Genomic DNA, 19805 nt, shown 5'->3' with positions numbered 1-19805 from the left:
GAGATAAATACGAAACATTTTTGAAAATTTGGCGCCCTTATTTACAAAAGACAGGATTAAATATATAGGTGCTCTGAAGATAAAATAATTGGTTATTTCAGGAAAGAAATAAATATATATACTAAAGTTATTACGAACTCCATGGAGCTTGTGGGGATCTTCTGATATCCAGGCACTCTTTCTTTCTTTCCTTCTTCCTTTTTTTTCTATAGGGATGTTAGGGGGGAGGGGCTAAGGGGAGGGGGGAAGGGTATTATTTTTTTTCTGTAATCATCTGAAAACTTAATTTTAAAAAGTTTAAAAAAATGTCCATGAAGTGGTGTTAGGCACAGGAGTGTCTGTACATAAGGTGACTGACAGGAAATGATAAAGTAGTGGTGGTTGGGGGTATGGAGAGGGAGTGGAGGTTTTGATCAGCCTTACAGCTTGTGGAAAGTAACTGTCTTTGAGGCTGTTGGTGCTGGCATGGATGCAACGTAGCCTTCTTCCTGATGGGAGTGGGATAAATAGTCCATGAATAGAGTGGGTGGGATTCTTCATGATGCTGCTGGTAAACACCTTTCTGTGTACACAGGGTATTTTCTTGATGGTGAGTAGGCTGGTGCTGGTGATACATTGGCCAATTTTGATCACCCGTTGTAGAGCTTTCCTGACTGTCACAGTGCAGTTTCCGCATTATACAGTGATGCAGCTTGTTTGAATGCTCTCTACTGCACATCTGTAGATTAACATAAATATTGAATTGACTTTATTTCTTACATCCGTCACATACACGAGTAGTAAAAATCTTTGTTACGTCTCTGTCTAAATGTGCAATTTGTAATAAATAGTATGTACAACAGGACAGTTAATGCAGCATAGAAATACAATTGTATCTGTGAATTTATCCGTCTGATAGCCTGGTGGAAGAAGCTGTCCTGGAACCTGTTGGTCCTGGCTTTAATGCTGCAGTAGTGTTTCCTAGATGGTAGCAGCTGGAACAATTTGTAGTTGGGTTGATTCAGGCCCCCAATGATCCCTCGGGCCACCATTCTCTGCCGAGTCCTGCAATTGAAGGAAGTACAGTTCCCATAACAGGCAGTGATGCAGCCAGTCAGGATGCTCTCAATTGTGCCCCTGTAGAAAATCCTTAGGATTTGGGGACTCATGCCAAACTTCTTCAGCGGTCTAAGGTGAAAGAGGCGCTGGTATGCTTTTTTCACCACACAACCAGTATGTACAGACCACGTGAGATCCTTGGTGATGTGCAGGCCGAGGAACTTAAAGCTGTTCACCCTCTCAACTCCAGATCCATTGATGTCAATAGGGATTAGCCCGTCTCCCATTCCTCTTGTAATCCACAACCAGCTCCTTTGTTTTTGCAGCATTGAGGGAGAGGTTGTTTTCTTGACAACACTGTGTCAGAGTGATGACTTCTCTGTAGGCTGCCTCATTATTGCTTGAGATTAGGCAAATTAATGTAGTATCGTCAGCAAATTTAATTAGCAGATTGGAGCTCTGAGTGATGACACAGTCTGGGTATTTAGAAAGTAAAGGAGTTTAGGTCATAGCCCTGAGGGGCTCCTGTGTTGAGGGTCAGAGGGGCAGAGGTGAGGGAGCCCACTCTTATCATCTGCCAGCCATCTGACAGGAAGCCCAGGATCCAGCTACACAAGGCAGAGTGAAGGCTGAGGTCTCTGAGCTTCTTGTCAAGCCTGGAGGGAACTGTCGTCTTGAATGCTGAACTGTAATTCAAGAACAGCATTCTCACGTAAGCATCCTTCTTCTCCAGATATGCAAGGACGGTATGTAGAGCAGTGGATAATCCATCATCTGTCGATTGGTTGTGTCGGTAGGCGAATTTTAGGGGGTCCAGTTTGGGTGGTAGCATGCTGCGGAAGTAGTCCTTGACCAGCCTGTCAAAGCACTTGCTTATTATTGACATGAGTGCGGCAGGACGCCTGTACAGATGTAGAATATGGATGTGTATAGTCCAGCACTCTTCAGCCTCATTAGAAAGTAGAAGCATTGGTGAGCTTTCTTGATTGTGTAGAATGTGTTCTGAGGAATGATAAATCTGTCATTTATAATAGGGCTGATAACAGAAATATGAATTAACAGAAAGTTAAGGACCCACAGAGCATTGGAAGTAGCATCAAGTGTAAAGCAATATTACGGAAGATGTAATGTCTAAATTGAAATGATTCATTTCTAGGTTATCTGTGCTGTACATGATTAAAGTGATAAAATAATTATTTAAAATGGCTTTTTAATGTTGAATAGAATAGTAATTTAAAAATGAACATGACTTAATACTGAATATTAACATTTTGGAAAGAATTGCAGAATTTCTGTAGAATATTGTGAACGCTTAGCTATGAAATAAGCTACAAAAAAGATTTTTTAACTCATACTGTAAATTAATAGCCAAGAAGATAGAAGTCCTAGTTACGTTTTAATTAAAATGAAACACAAAATGCTGAAAATACTTAGTAAGGTGAGGCAGTATCTGGAGAGAGTTATGTATCAAGTCAGTTGTTGTTTAATGTACATAAATAAGGAATTCATTTTTGATAGCTAATTCCAAATTTTCTGTTAGTTCATCTTTGCAACATCTGCAGTGTTTTGCTATTGGATTGTTTATCTTTTGTTGAATTAAGTTTATATTATGAACATTAGAGGAACAGCTTACTGCAGTTTGTGCCTTTATAAATTTAGACCTGCAGTATTTTACACTGGTTTGGCAATAGGCTTGCACAGTGCAAATGTATCAGCTTTACATTTCTGATCAGGATAGATAGGTAATTTATTAATCCCAAAGGAAATTATAGTGTCACAGTAGCATTACAAGCGTACAGATAAACAAATATACAAATAATAGAAGTAAGAAAGAACAAAATTAAGTTACCTCGAACAGTCTGATAGGAGGGTGTCAACATTACCCTGGCTATAGGTTGACTCATTATACAGCCTAATGGCTGAGGGTAAAAATGGCCTCATATAGTGCTCTTTGGAGCAGTGCAGTTGTTTTAGTCTATTACTAAAAATATTCCTCTGTTCAGCCAAGGTGGAATGCAGCAGGTGAAAAACATTGTCCAGAATCGCCAGGATTTTCCATCAGGTTCTTTGTTCTACCACAGCCTCCAATGTGTTCAGTTTGACACCTATAACAGAACCAGCCTTTCTAATCAGTTTATTGAGTTTGTTGGCATCACCCCAGCACACCACCACATAGAAGATTGCACTGGTGACAACAGACTGGTAGAATATTTGAAGGGGAGGCCTGCATACTCCAAAGGACCTCAGTCTCTTTAGGAAGTAGAAGTGAATCTGGCCCTTCTTGTACACAGCCTCTGTGCTGGTGCTCCACTAAAATCTGTCATTCAGGTGCACCCCCAGGTACTTGTAGGTCCTTACAATAGTAGCAGAGAGTAGTACAGACTTAGCCTTCCTAAAATCCATCACCATCTCCTTTGTCTTAGCGTCCTCCCTTTATACACCCCACTATTGCTGAGTCATCAGAGAATTTCTGTAGAAGACATGATTCTGTGTTGTATCTAAGGTTCAAGGTAAACAGGAAGGGAGCCAATACAGTCCCCTGTGGGGCCCCAGTGCTGCTTATAGCCATGTCTGAAACACAGCTCTGAAGCCTCACGAACTGTGGTCTGTCAGTCAGGTAGTCCATTATCCAGGATGCAATAAAAGTGCCAACCTATTACTAATAATTGTAGATCCCCCTTTTTTCAGCTTTCACGGGGAACAAGACAGGGTTGTCCATTAAGTCCTTTGCTATTTAATTTAATATTAAAACCCCTTGCTGTTGCTCTTCGTGAAGCTAAAGATATTCAAGGGATTCTTGTGAATGAGACCATAAGATTTCTCTTAATGCTGATGATTTACTGGTTTATCTATCTAATCCTAAGGAATCTATTCCTGCCTTGCTAAAATTATTCAATGAATTTGGAGATTTTTCAGGATATAAAATTAATTTTAATAAAAGTGAACTGTTTCCTTTAAATGAATCTGTTACTATATATGATAATACTCCTTTCAAAGTTATGGATTCCTTTAGATATCGGCGTTATAATCATTGAAAATATAAGGATCTTTTTAAAGGTAATTTTGTTCCCTTGGTAGATTCTATGAAGTATTCATTCAGCAGATGGAACCCACTTACATTTTCACTTGCTGCCTGGCCACATTCATATACCGTAGATTCCGGACTACAGAGCGCACCTGATTAAAAGCCGCACGCTCTAATTTTAGAAAGAAAATCAATTTTGTACTTGTACAGGCCGCACCGGATTTTAAGCCGCAGGTGTCCCACGTTGTAATATGAGATATTTACACAGAAAGATATTACACGTGAGGATTTTTTAACTTTTAATTAAATCCATATGGTAACATAAACAAATACATATTGCAAATGCTTTTTCTCGAACAGTGCCTGTAACACAGCTACTTTTAAATATACATACGTATCGGTAACACACAAATTACGTTGCATATACTTTTTTACTGAACAGTGCACGAACAACATTCCAATATCTCCTAACGACTGGTAAAAAAAATATATATACTGCAGCCTACCAGGAAAAGTTATTGATCGCCTTCTTCATCTTCCTCCTGCGCACTAAAACCATCAAAGTTCTCTTCTTCAGTGTCCGAATTGAACAACCTCAGGATCTCGTCACTCACTTCAGTCTCTTCGTTGTCACTCTCACTTGAGCGCACGCGGTCCTCTTCATCATGCAGCAGTCCAGCCTTTCGAAACCCGTTGGTGATGGTGGATGTTGTGACACGGCTCCACGCATTTAGGATCCACTGGCAGACTTGAGTTAAAGATGCTCTTCGCATGCGTCCTGTTTTGGTAAAGGATTTCTCGCCGCTCGTCATCCAAGCCTCCCACTCAACGCGCAGCGCCACTTTAAATGCCCGGTTCACACTGATGTCCAGTGGCTGCAAATACTTCGTGGTGCCCCCAGGAATCACAGCTGGAATTGAGTTTGTACTCTTCATGGCAGCTTTCACTGAACTTTCATTGTCAGCCGCTTAAAAATCACCATCGGTGGAAGCTTTAGTCCGGATGCTGTGCAGCTCAGGACACAAGTAAAATGCGTTCTCTCATGGCCACTTGTTTTCAGTGTGATGGACGAGTCACCTTTTTTATTAACAGTCCGAGTGAGAGGCAGGTCAAATGTCAAAGGTACTTCATCCATATTTATGATATCATCTGGCCTGATGGAATTCTCCGCTATCTTTGTTTGAGTGAAGGAGCTGCTTACACAGAGTCGTGCGTACCCTGACGGACAGGCCTTTTCGTCTCATAAATCTAAAACACCACGATGGCCCACCTCTAAAATCTTCGATTTTCATTTTGGTGGCGATTGCTTTAGCCTTCAGTCTGATCTGCACGGTGGAAACACCGCGGCCGCCTGCTCTCTGTGTGTTAACCCAGTCTTCAAGAAAGTTTTCAATTTCGGGCCATCTGCTATGATTACCTCTGAAAGCTTTTGTCATCTTTTTGCATTGACTCAGTTCTTCACGCTGGCGTCTCCACCAACTCACCATCGATTCATTTATGCCAAGATTATGTGCAGCAGCTCGATTTCCTTCTTCAACCGCCAGATTGATCGCCTTTAACTTAAAAGCTGCATCATATGCTTTTCTTCGAGTGTTTTCCATGTTGATGAGGGTGAGTACAAATGACTGATTTACAATAATTTAATTGTGAAAGTGCGCTTGATTTATCGTACAATTTCATTGGACCTCTGTGAACTACTCATCAATTTTATTGGTCTACTGTTACAAGACAAAATGTTTTTGGCGGCATGAAAAAAAACCATGCATTAGCCGCACCGTAGTATAAGTGGCAGTGTTCAAAGCATGGGAAAAAAGTAGCGGCTTATAGTCCAGAATTTACGGTAGTCAAAATGATGATTTTAGTAAAATTTTTATATTTATTTCAGAATATCCCTGTTTTTTTGACTAATAAGTTTTTTGATTGAATGGATTCTATTATCTCATCTTTTATTTGGAATGATAAAAGACCAGGAATTGGTAAACACGAGGAAATCTGCAGATCCTGGAAATTCAAGCAACACACACAAAATGCTGGTGGAATGCAGCAGGTCAGGCACATCTATAAGGCGAAGCACTGTCGACGTTTCGGGCTGAGACCCTTCGTCAGGACTAACTGGAAGGAAAGATAGTAAGAGATTTCAAAGTAGGAGGGGGAGGGGAAAATGTGAAATGTTATGAGAAGACCGGAGGGGGTGGGATGAAGCTAAGAGCCAGAAAGGTGATTGGCAAAAGGGATACAGAGCTAGAGAAGGGAAAGGATTATGGGATGGGAGGCCTAGGGAGAAAGAAAGGGGGAGGGGAGCACCAGAGGGAGATGGAGAACAGGCAGAGTGATGGGCAGAAAGAGAGGAAAAAGAAGGAGGTGGACAAAAGCTAAATATATCAGGGATGGGGTAAGAAGGGGAGGAGGAGCATTAACTGAAGTAGGAGAAGTCAATGTTCATGCCACCAGGTTGGAGGCTACCCAGCCGGTATATAAGGTGTTGCTCCTCCAACTTTAGTGTGGCTTCATCTTGATAGTAGAGGATGCCATGGATAGACATATCAGAATGGGAATGGGACGTGGAATTGAAATGTGTGACCACTGGGAGATCCCACTTTCTCTGGCGGACCGAGCGTAGGTGTTCAGCGAAACGGTCTCCCAGTCTGCGTCGGGTCTCACCAATATATAAAAGACCACACCGGGAGCACCGGACTCAGTATACCACACCAGCCGACTCACAGGTGAAGTGTCGCCTCACCTGGAAGGACTGTCTGGGGTCCTGAATGGTGGTGAGGGAGGAAGTGTAAGGGCAGGTGTAGCACTTGTACCGCTTGCAAGGATAAGTGCCAGGAGGGAGATCGGTGGGAAGGGATGGTGGGGAAGAATGGACAAGGGAGTCGTGTAGGGAGCGATCCCTGCAGAAAGCAGAAGGGGGGGGAGGGAAAGATGTGCTTGGTAGTGGGATCCCGTTGGAGGTGGCGGAAGTTATGGAGAATTATACGTTGGACCCGGAGGCTGGTGGGGTAGTAGGTGAGGACAAGGGGAACCCTATCCCGAGTGGGGTGGTGGGTGGATGGTGTGAGCGCAGATGTGTGGGAAATAGGAGAGATGCATTTGAGAGCAGAGTTGATGGTGGAAGAAGGGAAGCCCCTTTGTTTAAAAAAGGAAGACATCTCATTCGTCCTGGAATGAAAAGCCTCATCCTGAGAGCAGATGCGGCAGAGACAGAGGAATTGCAAGAAGGGGATGGCATTTTTGCAAGAGACAGGGTGGGAAGAGGAATAGTCCAGGTAGCTGTGAGAGTCTGTAGACTTATAGTAGATATCAGTAGATAAGCCGTCTCCAGAGATGGAGACAGAAAGATCAAGAAAGGGGAGGGAGGTGTCAGAAATGGACCAGGTAAATTTGAGGGCAGGGTGAAAGTTGGAGGCAAAGTTAATGAAGTCAATGAGCTCAGCATGCGTGCAGGAGGCAGCACCAATGAAGTCATCGATGTAGCGAAGGAAAAGAGGGGGACAGATACCCGTATAGGCTTGGAACATGGACTGTTCCACAAAGCCAACAAAAAGAATTGGTAAGGTTCACTCACAAAAATTGAAAAAGGACAGAGATCTTACTTTGCCTAATTTAAGAATATATTACTGGGCTGTTAATGTATGATATATGTCCTTTTGGTTGTACTGGGTTGATGAGAATGAGTGGCCAATTTGGGTAGATTTGGAATTGAAAGCTGTGAAACAGTTTTATTTAACCTTGTTATTGAGAGTTGCTCTACCTATACAATTAGCTAAAGTTGCTAATTTAAATTTATACCCTGTGATTAAGTATTCTTTACAAATTTGGCTCCAGTTCCGTAATTTTTTAATCTTAAAAAATTTAAACTTTGTAGTTTAATTTATCGAAATTATTTTTTTAAGCCTTCTTTGAGTAATCCGATTTTTTTACTTTGGACAAATAAAGGTATTAATTTTTTGGATCAATTTAAAGAAGATAGACTGATGTCTTTTGAACAATTAATTGATAAATAACTACTTCTTACAATACCTTCAAGTTAGACATTTCTTACAAAAATATTTAAGTAATTTTCCTTGCATATTAGAGGCCAATCTGTTAGATACTATTATGAGTATGAACCCTTTGATGAAGGGTTCCATTGGAAGAATTTATAATTCATTATTACAATGGGATAAGTGCCCTTTCTTTAAGATTAAACAAGAATGGGAAAAGGAACTTAATTTGACTTTTATAACGGAGGACTGGATGCGGATTTTGAAGTTGGTTAATTCTTCCTTGATTTGTGCTAGCCATTCATTGATTCAATTTAAAATTGTACATTGTTACTATTTGACAAAGGAGAGATTGTCTAAAATCTTTTCTAATGTTGACAGTAATTGTGATAGATGTAAAACTGAGACAGCTGCACTGACACGTTTTGGTCTTGTTCTATACTGGAACAGTTTTGGAAGTCAGTTTTTTCTACAATTTCTAAAGCACTTAAAATTAATTTACAACCTAACAAATTAACTGTGCTCTTTGGAATAATACCTCAAAATATTCGTGGTATTTCTTTGTTTGACCAACATGTGATTGTGTTTGTTACATTGATAGCTAGGACGGCTGTTCTGTTGAAGTGGAAGGATACGTCAGCTCCCACTCTGTCACAATGCTTCTCTTAAGTTATGTCTTAGTTTGGTGAAAATTAGAGTTGAACCTTCAAACCTATGTTTGATTTTGAGAAAAGATGGGGTTCATTTGCTCGTTACTACCATTTGAGTTAATTGATAAATTTTCTCCACAATCTAATTGTAAATGTTGGTATGATTTTTTTTGCTGGCGGTTTGATGTTTATATTTAGAAGCTTTTTGTACTACGCATGGCTCCAGGGTTGAACACCTAATGGGGTCTTTTTTTTCTCATTTTTTTCTTGCCTTAGTAGGGTTTTTTTTCTTTCTTTTTTTTGTGTCATCATATTTTTCAATCCTTAATGTTTTTTTTCTCTCTTTTGAGACTTTGTAAATGTTACTTACTTCGATGTACTCTTGTATTTTGGATAATAATAATAATAAAAAGATTTGAAAAGAAAGGAAAGTGCCAACCTGCATTGAATGGAGCTTTTCTCTGCAACAATGAGAGCTGAATGGTATTAAAGACACTCTAGAAATCAAAAACATGATCCTCACGGTGCTGCCCTGCTTATCCAAATTGGAGTAGGCTGTGCGCAGCAGGTAAATGGCAGCATCATTGTCTCCAGTGTGCTTCTGGTAGGCAAATTGCAGGGGATCAAGAGCTGATCTGATCAGGTGTTGGAGGTGAGCCAGGACCAATCTTGCTTGGGTCTTCATGATGGGTGAGGTCAGGGCTACAGGATGGTAGTCATTCAAGTCTTTTGGTTGGCCCTTCTTAGGTACTGGGTCCACACATGATGTTTTCCACACAGTCAGGACCCTTTCCAGACTGAGATTCAGACTGAAAATGCACTGGGGAACTTCACACAGCTGCCCAGGACCTTGGGCTTGACCCATTGCTTTGCTGTGTCTGAGTTTCACCAGAGCCCTTCTCACCAGTTCAGTAGTAAAGCTGAGTTCATGATGACTGGAGAGTTGGTGGAAGGTGGTAGCCGGGGGAGGAGAAGATCAGGATGATAGCAGTTGGTACAGAATGGTGGTGTAGATGGTAGGTGCAGGGCAAGATGTAGACGGTGGTAGCCTATGTTGTTCTGCCACATGTTGAACTGGAGGGGGGAGGAGGGGAGGGATTGGTGCTGAGGGAGCATTGGGTGACTTGGCACCAGGACTGGTGTGCTGAGGGGGTGTGAACAGGAGGGCAACTATCAAAATTATTGAAGAATTAGTTTACTTCATAGCCCATTCATGGCCACACTCCGAGGCTCTACATCTAGTCTGATTGAAGACAGTGATGTTCTTCATGCCTCTCCACACTTCCTGTGTGCTTCTCTGCTCAAGTTTGTTCTGCAGCACTCTCCCGTATTCCCCTTTAGTCACCTTGATCTTCTCCTTAAGCTCCTTCTGCATATGTTTTGATTCCTCCCTGTCTTCTGATCTAATGGCTCTCTTTTTATGCTTGAGAACCTTTAGATCACTGGTGACCCATGGTTTGTTGTTATGGAAGCAGTGAATGTTCCTTGATGGTATTACAGTTTAGCATATACAGGCTTGAAATTTTAGGTTTTTAGCTAATAGATCAGTAATGGACATAGGAATGCATAACAAATTATGTTCATAATTTTTAATTTCTTTTCAACAGCTATCATGAAATCAATTGCAAACTATGGTGGAAGGTTTATTCATTTTTTTTAAATTTTAGCAGCTCACACAAAATGCAACAGGCACCCAGCAGGTTAGGCAGCACGGAGGGGAATTTTGAAGTATATTACATCACTACAATTTCAGACAACTCATGCACCTGCAGATGAATTTGATACAACAATTTTATGAGTAATTTACTGTACAAGGATTATTGGATTTCATTATAAAAATGCTGAGAAATGATTGCAGTTACGTGTCCTATATGTGTGTTTAACTGCAACAGTTTCTGTTTTGAAAATGAAAAGCACTTTGCATTTAATTTAGCAGACCTTGCAGACTCAGCTTCATTTGCAGATTATTTTTTGGATAATCAAAATTGCAAGTGTGGATATTTTAAAGTAACAGTTTTTCATCTGATTTTTAAAATATTGTTAAAAGATTATGGATTTAAATAAAATAGCTAAAAACGTAATGATAATTAAATTAAGTGATTGCATAGTTCATTTTTCTTTGTTGAATTACTAGGTACGTCTCGTGGACCCAGTCCAATCAGCCTTGGGACACAGGATTCCTTACCAGTTGCAACAGCGTTTACTGAGTCAGTCAATGCTTATTTCAAGGGAGCAGACCCATCAAAGTATGTGCAACTTATTTACAGTACCAAGAATCATTTAGTTAGCTATACATCTATGGAAACTTCAATGTTTAAATAAAAACAAATAATTAACTGTTACGCCTTTACTTTTTGAAGAAGTGCAAATTATATTGAAAATGAGTTCCACCTTAGGCCACCAAAAATTATACAATATTAAACTAAAAATGTTGTGCTGTATGTTATTTAAAAACCTTATTGCTGTAGTTATTATTGAATTTAAGAATTAGTGTTAATGATATTTGCATCATTCACCATATATAGCATATTGAAACACGAACAATTACAGTTTTCTGTTAAAGAGTTTTTTGATGAAATTAGTAGACAGTGTTAAATATTTATTCTCCCATTGCTAATAAGTAAAGAACCATTTCATAGTGCACATGTGATGGGTCGATAATTCATAGCTTGCTGTTGAATTGTCTGGCCTTATTTGGACAGTATTGGAAATATAGTTTGTTTAATGTTCAGGAAGTAAAAGGATAAACTCCCTATGGCTGATTTCAGTCATCTGATTTCTGAGTGGACTCTGTTGTAATACCAATAAATATGTAAAGAACACCTGTATAAATTAAAATTCAGCTTGATGGTGATAGGTAGCTGGAGTCAGCATTGTCAGAAGGAAAGGGGACAAAATTCTTTGTACAAAGTGAAAATAAACAATTAATCATAAAATCAGCTGTTGCTAGAAATATGAAATACAAATCTGTCATTCTCTTCAGTCACAATTAATTCTAACCTATGCAACCTTATAGCTGCAATTTTCCAGTCTGGCAAATTCATAGTAATTTATTTTGCACCCTTCCCCCATTATAATTAATTCTCTCCTGCAATGTGGTAACCAGAACTTCATGCAGTACCCAACAAGTGATCAAACAACTGTGTATACAGCTGTAGAATATGCTGCCTGATGTGATATTCTATGCCTCAGCTAATAAATGAAAGCATTCTGTATACATTAATAGCCACCTTATTGAATGGCCTTTTACCTTTAAAGATGAGTGGACATACAGTGTCTATAAATGACATTCACCCCACCTTGAAAGTTTTCATGTTTTATTTTTTTACAACATCGAATCACAGTGGATTTAATTAGGCTTTTTTGATACTGATCAACAGAAAAAGACTTTCATGTCAAAATGAAAACAAATCTCTACAAAGTGATCTAAACTAATTACAGGTATAAAATGCAAAAAAAATGATTGTATAAGTATTCACCCCTTTTAATATGACACACCAAATCATTACTGCTGCAGCTAACTGATCTTAGAAGTCTCACAATTAGTTAAATGAAGACAAAAGAACACTCCAAACAACTCTGTGAAAAGGTTATTGAAAAGCACAAGTCAGGAGATGGATACAAGAAAATCTCCAAGTACAGTTAAGTCAATCATCAGGAAATGGAAAGAATATGGCATAGTTGTAAATCTGCATAGAGCAGGCTGTCCTCAAATACTTAGTGATTTGCAAGAAGGGGACTAGTGAGGGAGGCCACCAAGAGACCTATGACAACTCTGGAGGAGTTACAAGCTTCAGTGGCTGAGATGGGAGAGATTGCGTCTTTAAGAACTGTTGCCTGGCTACTTCACTAGTCGCACCTCATTGGGAGAGTTGCCAAGACAAAGCCACTGTTGAAAAAAAAACCTCACATGATATCTGGCTAGACTTTGCCAGAAGACATGCAGAGTGGGGGCTATAGTTATATGGGAGGCCGGGTTTGAGGGTCAGCACAGCATTGTGGGCCGGAAGGCCTGTAATGTGCTGTACAATTCTATGTTCTATGTGGGAGACTGAAGGCAGCTGGAAGAAGGTTTTATAGTCTGATGAAACCAAAATCGAGCTTTTTGGCCATCAAGCTAAACGCTATGTTTGGTGTAAGCTAAACGCTAAGTTTGGTGTAAGCCAAACACCACACATCATTAAAAATACACCATCCCCATCATGAAGCATGGTGGTGTCTGCATCATGCTGTGGGGATGCTTCACTTCACCAGGCTCTCGGAGACTTGTGAAGGTAGAGGGTAGAATGAATGCAGCAAAATACAGGCAGATCCTGGAGGAAAACCTGATACACTCTGCAAGAGAACTACGTTTTCGTTGATGTTTGCAAAGAAAAAGAATTTCAGGATCTATATTGTATACACTTTTCTGATATTAAATCTATCTATTGAATATTGACTTGGGAGAAGATTTGTTTTCCAGCAAACTAACCGGCCTATAATTTCATCTCTGTAGTCTTCCTCCCTTCTTAAAGAGTGGAGTGACATTTGCAATTTTCCAGTCCTCTGGGACCATACCAGAATCAAGTGACTCTTGAAAGATCATGACCAATGCATCTATTAACTTTTCAGCAAACTCTTTCAGAACCCTGGGATGTAGTCCATTTGGTTCAGGTGACTTATCCACCTTAAGACTTTTCAGTTTGCCTCACACTTTTTCTTTGTAATAGTAATGGCACACACTACTGCTCCCTGATACTCACGGACCTTTGGGATATAGCTGGTGTCTTCCACAGTAAAAACTGAAGCAATGTACTTATTAAGTTCATCTGCCATTTCTTTGTCCTCCATTAGTACCTCACCAGCATCATTTTCCAGTGGTCCAATACCAACTCTCACCCTCCTTTTATTCATTATATAACTGAAAAAGCTTTTGGTATCCTACTATTATTGGCTACTTTGCCCTCATATTGCATCTTTTCCCTTATTATAGCTTTCTTAGTTGCCTTTTGTTGGATTTTAAAAACTTCCCAATCATCCAACTTCTCACTCATTTTTGCTCCCTTATCTGTCCTTTCCTTGGCTTTTATGCAGACAACTTCCTTTGTCAGCCATGGTTGCCTAGCCCTGCTGTTAAGAACAACTTCTTCTGTGGGACATATCTATCCTGCGCCTTGTGAACTATTCCATGAAACGTCAGCTACCTTGGTTCTGCCATCATCCCTGTCAGTATCCCCTTCCAATCCACCTGGGCAGCTTGGATACTATTCGGAGGCCTATATATGATTCCCATAATGGTTTTTTCACTATTGCAGTTTCTTAACTCCACCCACAAAGATTCGACATTCTCTGACCCAATGTCACTTCTTTCTAAAGATATAATTCCATCTCTTACCAATAGAACCACACCACCGCCTATGCTTTCTGCTTGACCTTTTGATAGAAAGTATATCCTTTGATGTTAAACTCCCAACTATGACCTTCTTTCAGTTCGTCCACCTTGTTCCGAATGCTACATGTACTTAACTACAGCACCTAACTATCAATGAACTGTGTGGGTTTTGAGAAGAAATTGCAGGAACCCTGGCAGAAATACTTGCATAATCATTAGCTGTAGGTGAAGTGCCAGTAGAGCAAATGTTGTGCCCTTATTTAAGAGGGGTAGCAAGGAATACGTGGGAAATACAGACCAGTAGGTCTAACACCTGTGGTTGGTAAGTTATTGAAGATGAGTCTGAGAAATAAGATATGCATGCACCTGGAAAGATGCGTTGATTAGGGATAGTGAGCATGGCTTTATGCATGGGAGACTGTGCCTTGCAAACTTGGGTGCATGTTTGTTGATATGACTAAGAAAGTTGTTGAACACAAGGAGGTAGATGTGGTTTATATGGACTTCAGTAAAACTTTTGATAAGATTCAGTATTGTTTCAAATCACAATTAGCTTGATGATAGAAAACAGAGAAGGTTAGTAGTAGGTTGTTTCTCAGACTAGAGGCCCGTGATCAGTATTAGGCTCACTGTTGTTTGAAATTTACATCAACAATTTGGATAAGACTGTAGAAGACATGGTTAGGAATTTTATACATAACAATCAAGAAGGTTATCAAAACTTACAGCAAGATCTTAATCTGCTGAGTAAGTGGACCAAAGTATGGCAATGGAGTTTCATTCAGATAAGTGCAAGGTGTTGCAGTTCGAAAGTCAAAAACAGGTAGGACTTTCATAGTGAATGGCAAAGATCTAGGGAGTGCTTTAGAACAGAAAGACCTTAAGTACAAGTACATGGTTCCCTGAAAGTGGAGTCAGAGATGGGCAAGATGGTAAAGAAGGCTTTTGGCATGAAAGCCTTATTACGAGAAGACATTGAGTGTTAAAGGTGGGAGGTCATGGTGCAGTTGTACATGATACTTGTGAGGCTGCACTTCAAATGTCAGTTTTGATCCCGCTGCTTTATGACAGGTGTCATTAAACTGGAAGGAGTGCAGCAAATATTTATAAGAATACTGCCAGGAGTTACCAAGGAACTGAGCTATAGCGAGAGGGTGGACAGACTAGGACCTCATTCCTTAGAACATACGAGACTTATGATCTTAAAGAGTTGTATAAAATCATGAGATGTTTAGATAGGGGGAATGCATTCAATCTTTTTTGATGAGTTGGGGTATCAAGAACTAGAGGATATAGAAGAGGGGAAAGATTAAGAGGAACTCAAGGGGCAACCTTTTTTCTCCTCCACAGTGGGTGGTATGCATATAAAATCAGCTGCCAGAGGAAATGGTTAAAGTTGGTACAGTAAAAACATTTAAAAGACAGTTGGACAGGTACATTTGTATTGAAAAGTTTTAAAATCTTATGGGCCAAACACTGACAAATGCAACTAGCTTAGATGGGGGTATCTTTGTCAGCATGGGCCAGCAGGATTGTTGGTCCTAATTCTGTGTTGTATAGCTGTATGACTTGCTCTGTATCACATCATTCATCTGTTTATCTATTGGCTAACTTGCCTGCACAGTTAATTTTGTTTAAATCCTTCGCTATCTTTCTGACCTTTGTTTCGTACTATTCCCGCACTCTTATTTTTTTTCTTTTTGTTCTTTTCCATTCTTACACTGAATGCAATTATTTTGTGACTACTGTTCTTAAATAGATCTTGTCCTTGCAAACAACTTTATTTACTCATATAACTTACAAGAACAAAATCAAGCAATGCAGCAATCCTTGTTGGATTAAATCAATAAAGCAATTTTTTTAAAGTTTCTACTTTAATGTCCTTAGGGTAGTTACAATCACTCTACTGTTTCATCAGACTTTAAATGTCTGCAAATCCCTGCTGTTTAGCACTGTATAATGCACACACAAAATTGTAATACGCTTTTTATTGCATAACCTGGATTATTCATTAGATTAATTCTTAACACAGATCTAAGGCCAGCCTTTTTTTGAGTGCTTTGAGATTAGCTATCAATTGCTAATAATGTTCAGTTTAAACACTCATGGGTTAAGGAGGCCAAATATTTACTGTTTTTTTTTACCCCAGAACACCATCTAGTCATCTAAAACTGCACGTGTGGATTAAGCTCTGCTGCTGTTTCCTGTTGTGTGTAGCAATACAACTGTGTATTTTTTTTACAAGTGAATGGTACTGAAAGGCTTCTTACAGAATCATAGCAAAGTTACAATGTAGTTAATAAGCTCCAGTAAACTCAGTCCTTTCAAGTCATCAACATTGATTATAAATAGCTGAAGCTGTAGCAGTGATCTCTTGGGCACTAACTAGTTACTGATTACTAATCAGTAAAATGTCCCATTTATCCTGACTGTTTTCTGTGAATTCCCACACTGAACTCCATATTATTAATATATATAACAAAAAGGGGATCAAGTACTAAGTTCTGTAGAATTTAATATCAACAGCCATAGAAGATAGCCAGTTGTTATCCTTTTCTTTCTGCCACTGAGGAAATTTTGGATCCAGTTTCCTACTCTTCTTTTGATTGCATGTGTTTTTATTTTTTGAACAGCTTCCATATAAATATCTGGCATATGACTCTAGATACAATGCTGCATTTCTCCTCAACAGCAGAAAACCCCAGTTTGAGGCTGTGAGATACTCTATTGTCAAAATCCTTGCTAAAACCCTGTAGACTGCATATGCACTGTCCTCATCTGTTTAACTCAAGAAAATTGTCAGGATTAGGCAGATAAGAACTTGCTTAACAAATTCTCTTGACTTTTCCTGGATAATCTATGCCTTTGTAATTGGACCATTTACACTGTCTCTCAGAATTGATTCCTACATCTTGTCTGCCACTGAACTTAAATAAGTTATTAAAGCTATTTTAATAACTTCTGTTTTTAATAATATTACAACATTAGCAATCCACCAGTCTTCCCCACCCCACCAAGGATGCTTACAAAATGATGATCAAAGCTAAACAAATTTTCTCTTCACTTTTAATAGCCTGGGATGTTTTTTGAGGGCACTAAATAGCTTAGTTCCACCTCTGACTATGTTTATCCCATATTACATGCACTTCCTCCTTAACTACATTTGCATTGCTTCTCTCTTTCATAAACACAAATATCCAAATCTTCCACACATTGGTTTCCCTTTCGGATCCTACTGTTCTTATCTTTAAATATCCTCCTGTTCTTTATGTTCTTATTTTTGGATTGTATTTGATTTAACCTGCCACTATTTTGTCACTTCTCATCTTAATAAAATCTTTGTTTATATATGTGAATATAAACAGGCATAGATAATAAAGGGTAGGGTGAGGACAAACTCAGGATAAAATTGGTGATCTCTGCATAGATGCAGAAGCCTTTGATAGAGTACTAAGTTAACAATATGTTTAAGGAAGAGGATGCTGCCAGAATGTCAGTAGAAGAGATGGTAGTAAGGATAATAGATGAGGTGAAATCTGACCAAGAGAGGTATAATAAAGATCTCCTATCCTTGCATCAAGTCACCAAATCTGAATAGGATGGTTTCTGAGGCTACACTCACTTTAGAGTGTAGGCAAACACAAACCTAGAGCTTGCGAAACTTTTTAATCGTCTGTAGATTGGGTGGAAGTTCAAAAGGGTTGGAAATTAACAAATTGAGCATTCTTGTTCAAAAAAAAAGGTTTGTAAGAGATACCAGCAAGCTACAGGGCAGTTAGTTGGAGAAGCATTAAAAATATTACAAGATACTTTGCAAACACGAGGAAATCTGCAGATGCTGGAAATTTAAACAACAACACACACAAGATGCTGGTAGAACACAGCAGGCTAGGCAGCATTTATAGGGAGAAGCGATGTCTATTGTCAAAATGAATCCAAACTCAGGTTGGAGGAACAACACCTTATATACTGGCTGGGTAGCCTCCAACCTGATGGCATGAACATTGACTTCTCTAACTTCCGTTAATGCCCCTCCTCCCCCTTCTTATCCCATCCCTGACATATTTAGTTGTTTGCCTGTTCTCCATCTCCCTCTGGTGCTCCCCCCCCCCCTTCCTTTCTCCTGAGGCCTCCCGTCCCATGATCCTTTCCCTTCTCCAGCTCAGTATCACTTTCGCCAATCACCTTTCCAACTCTTAGCTTCATCCCACCCCCTCCGGTCTACTATCATTTCGCATTTCCCCCTCCACTTTCAAATCTCTTACTATCTTGCCTTTCGGTTAGTCCTGACGAAGGGTCTCGGCCCGAAATGTTGACATCACTTCTCCCTGTAGATGCTGCCTGGCCTGCTGTGTTCTACCAGCATTTTGTGTGTGTTGTTACAAGATACTTTGGTTTGAATTGGGAGAGCCAGCAGGGACTTGCTAAATATGAATTATGTTTTACTAATTTGTATGATTATTTTTGATGGGGTAGCAGGAAGGTTATTAAAATACAATGCAGTCGATGCTATCAGTGTATATTTTCTGAAAAGTTCTACCTAGGTCTGGTTGGAAAATTGAGACACGTGGAAGTAAAAGTTAGGATATTAACATAAATGCAGAAAACAAATCATCAGTGCTTTTTTAACTTATGATGGAGGAAGGCAGACAGAAACATCTAGCACTTTTTAAAAATTTGATCTATGATTGGAGATGAGCCTATGAGGTAAATTTTTCCAATCTATGATTATATAAAATTTTAAGATGTGCAAAGCAGTGAGGAGGATTGTTATAGGCTACAAATATGAAGTGTTGCACTTTGGAAGAAAAAGAATGGCGAGACAAAAATAGACTTAAATGGTACAGTTTTAAAGGGTGTGCAGGAACAGTGGAATCTGAACATATATGGCATGTGTTGAAAGAACAGTTAAAAAACATGGGATCCAAGGATTTATAAATAAAGACATGGTACAAAAACAGGGAAGTAATGTTGAACTTGTGTAAAATATTATTTAGTTGTAATATTGCATACAGTTCCAGTCACAATACTTTAGGGAGTGAGTGAAGGTCCCAAAGAAGTGGCAGAAAAGAGTTTCTAGATTGGATTGAGAAACTGAAATTACTGGAGCACAGAAGGTTGAGAGGAAATTTGATGGAGGTGGATAAGATCATGGGTCATTCAAATTGGGTAAATAGAGGGAAACTGTTCCAAGTAGTGGATGATTTAAAGATTATGGGGCACCATTTTAAAATTTTGGATGAGAGATATGAAAGAGGTGTAAGTATATTCATTTTTCTTTAGTGGATAACATGAACTGAAATTAGAACTCAGCAGGCCAGACAGCATCAGGAGGACTGAGTGCCGGTGTTCGGCGAAACAGTCTCCCAGTCTGCGGCAGGTCTCCCCAATGTATAAATGGCCTTATCGGGAGCACCGGATACAGTATATCACCCCAGTTGACTCGCAGGTGAAGTGGTGCTTCACCTGAAAGTACTGTCTGGGGCTTAGGATGGTGGTGAAGGAAGAAGTGTTGGGGCAGGTGTAGCACTTCTTCCATTTTCAGGGATAAGTGCCTGGAGGGAGGTCGGTGGGGAGGGATGGGGGGGGGGATGAATGGACAAGGGAGTTGCGTAGTCACGGAACACCAGCGCTCAGTCCTCCAGCAGTGGCGGGATCTCCCTGTGGCCACACACTTCAATTCCACAGACCACTCCCACTTTGATATGTCTGTCCATGGCCTCCTCTACCGT

The 19805-nt window shown here is 39.7% G+C and overlaps 1 protein-coding gene across 4 annotated transcripts in view; it reads left to right on the top strand.

Annotated features, from left to right (window-relative positions):
• Positions 1 to 19805, top strand: part of fcho2 (FCH and mu domain containing endocytic adaptor 2) — a 208967-nt gene that overhangs the window by 166269 nt on the left and 22893 nt on the right. For all 4 annotated transcript variants that reach the window (XM_059974581.1, XM_059974579.1, XM_059974578.1 and 1 more), the window contains one exon: positions 10837 to 10948. In XM_059974581.1, the coding sequence (XP_059830564.1) occupies positions 10837 to 10948 (112 nt within the window). The remainder of the gene's footprint in view (positions 1 to 10836; positions 10949 to 19805) is intronic.

This window comes from Hypanus sabinus, chromosome 7 (assembly GCF_030144855.1).
Source record: "Hypanus sabinus isolate sHypSab1 chromosome 7, sHypSab1.hap1, whole genome shotgun sequence".
In the NCBI taxonomy this organism is placed as follows: Eukaryota; Metazoa; Chordata; class Chondrichthyes; order Myliobatiformes; family Dasyatidae; genus Hypanus; species Hypanus sabinus.
The sequence above is the reverse complement of the archived record's forward strand: the minus strand, read 5'-3'. Positions and strand labels throughout refer to the sequence as shown.